The sequence below is a fragment of the Mobula hypostoma genome, chromosome 8, assembly GCF_963921235.1.
Source record: "Mobula hypostoma chromosome 8, sMobHyp1.1, whole genome shotgun sequence".
Classification (NCBI taxonomy): Eukaryota; Metazoa; Chordata; class Chondrichthyes; order Myliobatiformes; family Myliobatidae; genus Mobula; species Mobula hypostoma.
This window is the reverse complement of record NC_086104.1, coordinates 153,895,336-153,906,343: the sequence shown is the minus strand read 5'-3', so window position 1 is coordinate 153,906,343 and position 11,008 is coordinate 153,895,336. Positions and strand designations below refer to the sequence as shown.

The window sequence follows — 11,008 nt, the reverse complement described above, 5'->3', positions numbered from 1 at the left end:
AGTTCAGCCCTGGGAAAAAGCCTCTGGCTAGCCACACGATCAATGCCTCTCACCCTCCGTCATTCCAAGGAGAAAAGGCCAAGTTCACTCAACCTATTCTTATAAGAAATACTCTCCAATCCAGGCAACATCCTCAAATCTCCTCTGCACTCCCTCTATAGTCTCCATATCCCTCCTGTAATGAGGTGACCAGCTTTCTAGTAGCAGATATATTTGGATTGGTGGAATTTTGAATGAGAATGAGTGATAACATTTACACATCATAATTTATGATTTATTAGTTTCAGCTTAAAATGGAAAAAAAAATCTCACATTGCAATCTATTGGCCTGAATGATGTATCTAGTCAAATTCACAATTTTGCTGGACTGGGATTATTTGTAATACATAAAAATCTCCCAAGAATGGCAAAGTAACATAAAATGGTACTGTATGAGACATCCAGCTCAATTAAGATACAATAGTATATACTCTACTGAATGTAAGGCCAACATGTGCAGCAGTGATAGACCTGTTTGCACTGGATATGATTCCCTCAGTTTCCATTAATATTTTGTCAAATAGTGACCCTGGTATTTCACGATAATACAAGAACCAACATTTAGCTTTTATATATAGAATTGCAAATAAGGCTGCAACAAGAGTTTGGGTTTTTAAACCAGTAGTGTTTGGCTGATTCCAATGTACTAAATAATTGATGATGAAAACCCAGAACCAGAAAGATGAGGAGTTATCACAAATCATAAACACAAATGAAATGAAATGTCCTAATGAAGAAACATCAACTGTTCATTCCTCTCAATAAATGCTGCCTGAACTGCTGAGTTTTTCCTGTATTTTCTGAAGTACCTTAGAGATATTACAGGTCAGGCAACATCTATTGAAGTACCTCTGCATTTTCTTTTGTATCTGTGGGTGGTTTAGGTTAACAGTACATGATAGCACTTAATACATTCCATCTGCCTGAAAGAGCAGAGATAAGATAGTAGTTGGCTGACCTATGCTTTCTATGGAAAAAATTTGTATGACTGGAGAAGGGCCTCTTACATTCTTCATGCCACAGAAATAAACTTGGGTATACTCCTACTTCTGAATAGGATTTAAGTATAGGCTTAGTCCCTCTTTCAAACATTTACCTCCTGACATTCACTTTTTGAAATTTACAGCTGAGTGCAGATCTTGATTTGGTGAGTGATATTCCATTTAAGCAGAAATGAACCTGCAAGGTGTTAAGGGGCCCTGATGGGGAAGTTTCTTCTACTGGTTTTGCCATTGAAATCAGCAATATGGTGAATATACAAAATGTATACAAATACTGCTCACAATGAATAAACCCACCAAAGGAGCTTTACTAGCTTGTACTCCTTACTGGCCCCCTCCTCCATCTTGTTCTTGTTTTTGCCCCTTCCATTCCAGTTCCAAAGGGTCTGGGCTTGAAATGTCAACTGTTTATTCCCCTCCATAGGTGCTGCCTGACTTGCTGAGTTCACCCAGCATTTTGAATGGTGGTACACAATTCTCAGCTGTCCAAGAGCTTTAAATATCAGATTAAGTTCTATGCTATAAAAGTAGGTCAGCCAAGGTTCAATTCAACCTACCAAATGTGACGAAGCTTCACTGCTGGACTTGTACATCAAGGGGAATGCACTACCCATGTAAGCCCAGTGAGCTTGAATGGTGAGTACTAGTTAGGCTTCCTGGACATGTGGACAGATGCTGCACCCTTAACCTATCTTACCCAAATCTTATGTGCAGAACTTGAGCTTGTAATTTGCTTTACACCACCAAGACTTTTAGGAAGGCAACAGGAGCATGTCCTAGACGTTCCAGTGTATGCAGATGTTGAAAGCTTTCATGTTTACTACCAATGGGAGATTCAGGCAGCTTAACAAGACACAAACTAAAGATATCATGCTGACTTGGAAATGCAGTATTTCAGTAACTCCTGGAAAATGCATACAAAGCTGGTAGATTAGCATTAGTTGCTAGGAAATAGTCAATGAAGCATTAAGCTGCCAGTTCCTACCTCAGGAACACATGATATACAGCACTGAAATACCCCATCTTGGTTCCCTGCAGGCTTCGTCTTTAGTTGAGCAACACCTTCACCGATCAAGTATTAACCAGCAGTAGCAGTATTAAAATTTGCGTGCTCAGCTCCAAGTAGGATTTTATAGCCGTTGTAATAAGGAATATGCAGACACAAATAAGCAGTTTATATGGAGAACCTAGCACTTTATTGAGGTCTAGCATTTGGACTTCTGATAACAGACATACGTAATAACTGCTAAGTTACAAAAAGGCACTTGCCGATCACAGCAGTGGCTGAGAGCATGTAAACAGGCCAGCTTCTCTGTACAACACCAGCCAAGAGGCACTCACCAACTGCTGGACATGCCTGCCCCTGTGTTTAACACCAGCCAGACCCCCTGTAGGTCAAGCCCAAGAGCTTTCTGTAGGACACCTTAGGCTTACCAGGGATACTGTGACTGAAGGAATTGCAATATATTTCTCTCTTAAAAAATATGACTTTTCTAAGCTGCCTACTGCGACACTGGCTTCTCTGTAACTACGCCAGGTCTCAGAATAAATAGGAACGTAATATTATTCAAGTATGAAGGTTAAATTCCTGGAGCCATCATTTTGCTGGCTTCTCTGTATCTACACCAGCTTCAACAACAATGACTGCTATGTCCACTTGACTGAAACCCAGGAGCTCATTGTGCAGTTATGGATATTTCCTTAAAGATTTTAAAAAATACCAAAAGTGTGCAACCTACAGGCCTTGGAGGGAACCCTTGCCACAAGAGCCTGTTCAAAACAAAGTTTAAAAACGAGGTTTGGCTAGTGCAGAAACAACGATGCATAGCTAGTTGTTATTTCCTTTGAAAACCCTTTTGCTGTTTAAAAATCATTACGTACGTCCTCAAAGAAAAATAGGGGTTGGTAAGAAGTTAAAACTCCAAGTTGGTAATCCAAATAGGACTGCATGATAGTCAGGACATTTAAATCACACTATGGGCCAGGACTACACAATAAGCACCATTACTGTAAGTGTCCCAATGTTTGGGCAAAGCACTGACCTTTGTGTACAAGCAACACTATAGGTTTCATTTGGGGCATGATATGCAAAGCAGGTCTTGCAGACATAGGGTTACAGTTGTAATGGGGACACTTAGTGTCTGGTCATCCAAACCCAAAAAAATTGATCCTCTGCTTTATGGTCCCTTTCAACCCTCACCCTGAACAGAAACTACATATTAGCAATTCAGTGGCTAGCACAAGAGGGTCAAGGACAAACTCCGCGTGATAGAGAATGGGAGTAAAGAAAGAAGATAGATTCCGCCACTAGCAAATGGGAGTTATGGAGGACAGGATATATGGAAAGGGTCTTTCTCCCCGAGTCTGCAGCTTCTCTGTATTATACACCAACAGATCTGGGGAGAAAGACTTTACACTCAGCACTTAAGTTTTTTAGGCACTTCCCAGGGGAAGCTATCCCTACCAAAATGGCCGTAGGCTGCTGTCTTCTGGTAAATTGGCTTCTTCAAGTCCAGATCCCTGGAAAACATTAAATGTTTTAGTAGGTCTTCAGTACATCCCATTTCTCCCTCATCTCAAATCTACTACCTTATCCAACCATTGCGCAGACAACTTACCTGACAATAACACCAGGACGCAGATCAAAGTTCATCTTCACGATCCCCAGGAGTTCCTTCTCACTCATTTCAGATGTGCCGTAGGAGAAAATGGAGATGGACAAAGGGTGTGCTACTCCAATAGCATAGGATACCTAAAAAAAAAAGATCAGACATCCTATTAAGGCACACTGCCACACAAAACTTGTTAATTCTTAGAAGTCAGATAAATGGAGAGCACTGTACTGGAATTATGGTTAGAGTTAGGGTTGTCTGCAGCTGCCACTTGACAGCTTTCTGAACATCACTAGACAGTGGACCCTCCCCCTGATTTCAGACATACCACTGGATCTCCGCTGCCCTAAACCCTGGTTAGAGGCAAGATCGGAGGCTAAAGCAACACCTTCAGGAAAGACTAACTAAAGTCAACCATGGGAGTTAGTGATAACATGGAAAGCCAATGGCTGTCAACCGGTTCCCCAAGTGTCATAGGGCAGCAGCCATTTTAATTCCAAATCCCATTCCGACTTGTTGATCCATTTGCCCTTCTTCTGCCAAGATGAACGCAACCTCAGGGTGGAGGAGCAACACCTTATATTACATCTGGGTACCTTCCAACCTGATGGCATGAATATCGAATTTTTCCCGTAAACAAATCCCCCCCTTCCTCTATTCCCACTATACTTCTCACCTGCCTACTATTTCCCGTGGGGCCCCTCCGCCTTCCCTTTCTCCTATGGTTCACACTCCTATCAGATTCTTTCTTCCCAGCCCTTGACCCTTTCCCACCCACCTGGCTTCACCTGATACCTTCCAGCTGGCCCCTTCTCCCCACTGAAGAGTCTTGGTCTGAAAAGACAACCGTTTACTCTTTCCCACAGATGCCACCTGACCCACTGAGTTCCTTCAGCATTTTCTGTCCCTCAAGTGTCACGTTTGAAGGACAGTTGCAAAGTAGAAATCTCAGATCAGAGTCCAATCATTTACTTTACTCCCATTAAAGTCTCACTTCCTCTTCTTCCTCCACCCCGCCTTAAAGCACACTCACTTTTTAACCCCAGTTCTGAGCACAATGAAGAAAAGCATCACAAATGCTGCTCAACTCAAAAGTATTTTTCATTTTTGTTATCAGGTGGTACAAGTGAACACTGAGTTTATTGCTTCAGTTATCACTGTACTTCGGTTCAACTCCAACCTAGATCGGAGACTAAGCCACCATCCCTGACAGGCAATCACTAAACCATTTGTTTTATTTTAAACGCTCATCACGCAGGCCAATTTGGATCGGTCAGTGACTCACCTGCACAAGAACACGTCGGCACAGACCAGCTTTTACCAGAGACTTGGCAACCCATCGAGCAGCATAAGCAGCAGAACGATCCACTTTGGTGTAGTCCTTGCCAGAGAAAGCACCACCCCCGTGTGCACCCCATCCACCATAGGTGTCAACAATGATCTTTCGGCCAGTGAGGCCCGCATCTCCCTGTTTTGAAAGGCGTTTTGTTTTGAAGTTTTAATTAACACCAGAAAAAGCAAATAAATGTTAATATTGTCACTAGATATGGGAGCTTGTAGCTCTCCCCTTCCCTCGAATGAAGTTTAGTTGTAGCTTTAATAAGTAAGTACAGAACACTGGGTGAACACCAGTATTTAAAGACATATTACGCATCATTCAAAACTCCAGTACATACAGTCCATTTGCTGTGATTGCAAAGGGAATCGCAAACCATCTTTTGGTTCTGACAACTGAAAGTGCCACATTTCAGGAAATTTGAGTATTTTTATGGTGGTAGGATGGGAGATCAAGTGCAGAAGTGACAAAAATGGCAGTGGGGGATGGGAAAAATAGATTAGTGTGACTGATAAATGATCTAAAAAAAATCAAAGCGTATAGTTAAGAGTAGACAGTGAAACTACTTCCCAAATGGCAGAGGATCAAGGTCCAATGACATACTGAACAAATCTAAACTGCAAGTCACAAATAGCAGAAGGAAAAAGAAATCTAAACCCAACACATGTTGATACTGGAATTCTCTGCCAGAGGTAGTTAAGGCATTTTGAACTTTACTTCAAAAAGGAGCTTGATAATTGAAAAGAAAAAGTAATTTACTGGAATAACAAGATTGCTGTTACAGAGCAGGCATAGGTCAGACATGCTGAATGACCCCTCCCATACCAAACAATACTCCTTTTCCTAGTATCTGCATACCTAGTGACAATACTGTTACTGATCTAAAAATACATGCAGTCACATTTGTTTTTATTTACTAAGCTTCCATTACGTTTAAATGATGGCATTGATATTTTCAGGACACAGCTTCAACTAACTCACAAGATTTCACAAAACTCAAAACACAAGAGCCAAGCAAATAGCAAGCCTCTTCCAGTCACTTAAAATAATTGAGCTCATGTGGAGGCAGCTCACTGATACAAAAGATAACCCCTCTGCTCCAAGTTTCTATCCAGCAACCCTTTTCACATGCAAGCAATGGTAAAGTCTGCAGTTTATGCCCTTACCAGTGTCTAAACCTGGCTAAAAATACCAGCTGCTAAAAAGGAGTAAGTATGTGGATAAAACACCAAAAGCAAAGTAAGTTTTCCCAGCGCGTTTGCAGATACTGAAGCAGCAACACCCAGGGCATGCAGAAAACCAAGCTTCATGAAACACAAGGTAATCTAAGATGTCACTGCAGTAGCTCCATAAGACTTTTATCAGAACAAGAACCGCGCTAGCCAACCTGTGGTCCACCAATAACAAAACGTCCACTGGGCTGCAGGTGATATATGGTCTCCTCGTCCAAGTACTTGGAAGGCACCACAGCCTTGACTACTTTGTCCTTCAGAGCATCCCTCATCTCATCCAGTGGAACATCTTCGTCATGCTGCACAGATATGACAATTGTGTGCACACGGATAGGAATAACAGCACCATGGTCCTGCAGGTACTGCACAGTGACCTGCGAAGGCAGAAGAGGACAAGTTCTTAAATAGTTTTGACACCTGCAGGTTTCTGGCCACCAGAGACAGGACTGATTCATAAAGACTACCAACTTTAAGACCAAATGGGCAAACCAGCAGCGAGTGGGGGCCTGATCAACTATTGGAAAGTAGTGTTGTACAGGAGGGTAACAAATCATCATTTGAACTTTTCTTGAGAACAGCAGTGAAGTGACAAGGGGAGGTGGGGTTGAAATCTTCACAGCAGGGTGTTGATAAGGCAATGATAAGGATTTAAAAATAATAATGAAAAAACAACTGGGTTGGAGGACAATGATTCAGCATTTGGGTGAGTCAAACCATACTCACGGCAACTGGAATGTACGAAGAAAATTTATTATCCAAGTAACCCTATGCCACCATACAACTACCCTGAGATTGATTATCTTGCAGGCATTCACAGTAGTTGGTACAATAGAATACGAAAACTACACGCAGACTAACCACCAATTGCATAAGAAAACAATCTGTGCTAATGCACAAAAATAATAAAACAAGGAAAATACACTTGCTGAGCTGCTAGCAGTGACCAAGGGGCGTGACAATGGTCTTTTAAAACCAGCCCACTCACAGAAGTGGACAACTATCTGTTACAAATCCAACAAGCTCACCTTACCTGTGTTTTGCAATCTGGTCGGAGCCAGGGTAGAGTGCCATTACGGCGTAACTCAGCCATTTTGGCATTCAGTTTGTGAGCAAGAACAATGGTAAGGGGCATGCACTCTTCAGTCTCATCTGTGGCATAACCAAACATAAGACCCTGGAGAAAGAAAACTGACAGCTTAGTTCCACAGCAAATGAAATGGCAAACACATTTTAAAGACACTGACAAATTGCTCTTACTTGATCTCCAGCACCAATATCCTCTTCATTCCTATCCAAATGAACACCTTGTGCAATATCTGGAGATTGTTGTTCCAAAGCAACTAGAACATTGCAGGTCTTGTAGTCGAAGCCTGTAATAATCACAGTCATTATCACCACACAATTGATGCACAGCAATCCAAGCAGTTAAGAATACCCACTCAGTGCCGCACCTTTTGAAGAATCATTGTATCCAATATGTTTAATCGTATCTCGTACAACCTTCTGGTAGTCAACAGAGGCCCTGGAGGTAATCTCACCACACAGCAGAATCATACCAGTTTTTGCGACAGTCTCTGTAAAACAAAGATCAGGTACAATTTCCAGTAACTTAATAATAACCTTTTATTGCTATTCCAGCTTTAAAAAAAACACAATTAGGTAAGGAACACTGAATAGAATGTAGAAACACAAACTTTATAAAACCTGTTTGTTGCACAGAGCGCAAACAATTTATTATTCCCATCACAAAATAATTAGACAAGTCGTCTAAATCCAGTCTCAATACACCTAGTAAACAAAAAAAATGAAACATAATTAACAAACAGAAACATTTGTCATCAGAACTTACCGCAAGCAACTTTGGCATCAGGGTCTTGTTTGAGGTGGGCATCCAGCACAGCATCACTAATCTGATCGCAGATTTTATCTGCAAGTACAATTACCTTTAATTAACATAAAGCTACACAACACACCGTCACTGACTCTTGCAATTGCAAATACCAACCCTCCAACAGATTTGATTTGTCCCCTCCTCACAAGTTTACCAAAATTTGACACACAAGTTAAAGGACAACTAGGCCATTCAGCCCATTGAGCCTGCTTTGCAATACCATTATAGTTAATTAATTCTATCTTCAACCCCATTCAACCGCGTTCCCCCAAAAACTTTGATAACCCTTACTAATCAAGATCCTATCAAACTCTTTCCAATATACCCAAAGACCTGACTGGCTTCAACAGCCATCTGTGGCCATGAATTTCAGATTCGTCACCTTCCAGCCAAAGAAATTCCTCTTTTCCAATGGGACATCCTTTTATTCCAAGGCTATACCCTCTGGTCCTAGTCTCACCCTCTATAGGAAACATCCTCTCCCAATCCACTCTCAAGGACTTTCAATATCCAACAGGTTTCAATGATATCCCTACTCATTCTTCTAAACTCCAGCAAGTTTACTGGTACAGGTCCATGCATCAAGGCATAGGTAGTTTTATTCATCAACTGGAGGTCCCAAAAAAACTCCACTCAGTGTATGCTGCTATCCAAATGATACAGGAACAGAATTAGGCCATTCAGCCCATCAAATCTGCTCTGCCATTGTCATGGTTGATCTTTTAAACTTCACTTTCCCTGTAACTGTTACACCCACCTCTTCCCTTTCTGATTGAAAACCTGCCAATCTCCTGCCTTAAATACACCCAATGACATGTTCTCTCTGGCAACCTATCCTTGAGCCAAGGTTTAGATTAGGTCACCTCCAGAGATGCTGAATCATCCCAGTTGAAGTGAAGTGATCTAGCTCAGGGGTTCCCAATGCCATGGACCCTTTGTTTCAAGGTATTGGTCCATGGCATATATATTAAAAAAAGGCTGGGCTGGTCTAGCTGATTTCAGACAAGATAAACTGGGCTGGGCAGGAATTGGTTGCAAGGGATTGAAGAGACAGTAAGGATTATCCGTGTTTAAGAGTCCAACTACTGGAGTTAACTGCAATATTGAGTCCAGCTATAATAATTGCTGCATATTAATCGGATACAAAATTACATCAATTGATACGAGTGCAATTATGCCTTAGTAGGGCTAGCAGCAAGCAGAGGAAGAGGCATGACCAATATTTCATTACCACAAACACAACAGCTTCCCGCACCACCAGGCTCAGAAAGAGCTTCTTCCCCGAGGCTGTGACCCTGCTGAACCTCACATCACAGCGCTAAGCAGTATTGCACCCATATTGTACTGTCTCAGTACTTTCATATGTGTGTGCTGTAGCATTTATTTTTTTTTATCAGCAGTTATTTTGTAAATAACACTGTTCTTTGCATTTCTGGTCAGATGCTAACTGCATTTCCTTGGCTTTGTATCTGTACTCGGCACAATGACAATGAAGTTGAATCTAATCTAATCTAAACAGGCTCACACGAGGCGCACTTCCACTTGCGTTTTCGTTCGCGGAGCCACTAGCATCAACGTAACCGACAGGTGACGGCATCAATCAGAACCGGGCGAGAGCCACAGGACATCTCCTATTGGTCAAACGCGGCGATTAAGAGTTTGACAGCTGATGCCGAGATCCCATTGGTCCGCCCTCAGCGGAAGTGAGAAACGTCATCGCCTCCCCGGGCAGCGAGGCGATGCGGCAAAACGTGCCGGATGACCGGAGCGACGACGCCAGGTGGAAAAGCCGTCCCTCCTCGGACGGCCTATCCGGCATCTCCCCCGTCCATCCATCGCGCCGGACGGCGGGGAACGCACACAAAGAGAGCCGGTCCACTCGCTGGTCGGGACTCGACACCATCCGTCCCCTCCGCGGGATGCAAACACCCGCCCAGATCTCGGGATCGGCCGTATTGACCACCCCGCCCGGACTCCCTCCCTCCCGGCCCGCCCGCCGGCGGGAACCCGAACTCGATTCCGATCCCTCGCCCGCCCGGCCGTCGCTTCTGTGCCTTCTCCCGCTCTTTTCGAACATTCCAGAACTCGGGGAACCGGCCCGCGCGCATGGCCGGAGGCGCGCGAGCCCGCCCCCATCCCTCCCTCCCTCCCTCGGCGGACGCTCACCTGGATGACCTTCGCCCACGGACTCGGAAGTGAACAGGAAGGTCCTCTCGTCCAGCAGGCTCTGGTGCAAACCATTGATCTGGCCATTCATGGTGCTGGCTGCTGGCTGCTCGCTGTCGGGCTCGGGGGGGAGGGAGAACGGCGTGGCGGAGGTATGTGCGCGCAGCGAAAGCTGGAAGCCACCTCAGTCCGTGCGGCTGCTGCTGCGTGGTGAAGAATGGCAGCGGGCGCCGCCGCGGCAGCTTTTATAGCGACGCCCTCTCACGTGGGTCTTCCCCGGCATTCGGTCGGCGCAACCACTGCGCGGCGAAAGGGGAGAGCGGCCGAGGAGGGGGAACCGAGCCCCTGTCTCTCAACACGTAGTGACCGTAATATTAACCATTCCCATACGAACTAATTTTGTATTTTCATGCTGGAACCGGCTGCAACGCAAGCGACCCGTAGCTCACTGTTCGCTGCCCCCTTTAGAGAATTTCGAACCCTACCCTTCCTGCCTTGGCGTGTTGTGGGCGTGGTTACACTGCGGCGCTCATGTCAATCACAGAAGATTGCTGGAGAATGCCGCAGTGAGGTGCAGTCTCATTTCTTCCATGACGAACTGGTTTGGGAGACCATGGTTTTGTTTGAAATAGTCATCTATGTGCATTACTTTTAGGGGAAACATTTGCTTTGAAATTAGGCACAATCTAAATGCTAACTACCAAACTATGAAGTATCTGTTGGTTGAAATG

The 11,008-nt window shown here is 43.9% G+C and overlaps 1 protein-coding gene across 1 annotated transcript; it reads right to left on the bottom strand.

Annotated features, from left to right (window-relative positions):
• Positions 1-252: 252 nt before the first annotated feature.
• mat2ab (methionine adenosyltransferase 2Ab) lies at positions 253-10,495 on the bottom strand. Its single transcript, XM_063057122.1, has 9 exons — positions 10,278-10,495; positions 8,070-8,147; positions 7,672-7,794; positions 7,478-7,590; positions 7,251-7,394; positions 6,376-6,594; positions 4,938-5,120; positions 3,659-3,792; positions 253-3,560 (listed from the first exon to the last, which is right to left on the bottom strand). Exons 1-9 carry the CDS (start codon positions 10,366-10,368, stop codon positions 3,458-3,460), a joined length of 1,188 nt encoding a protein of 395 aa, XP_062913192.1. The 5' UTR covers positions 10,369-10,495; the 3' UTR covers positions 253-3,457.
• Positions 10,496-11,008: the final 513 nt, after the last annotated feature.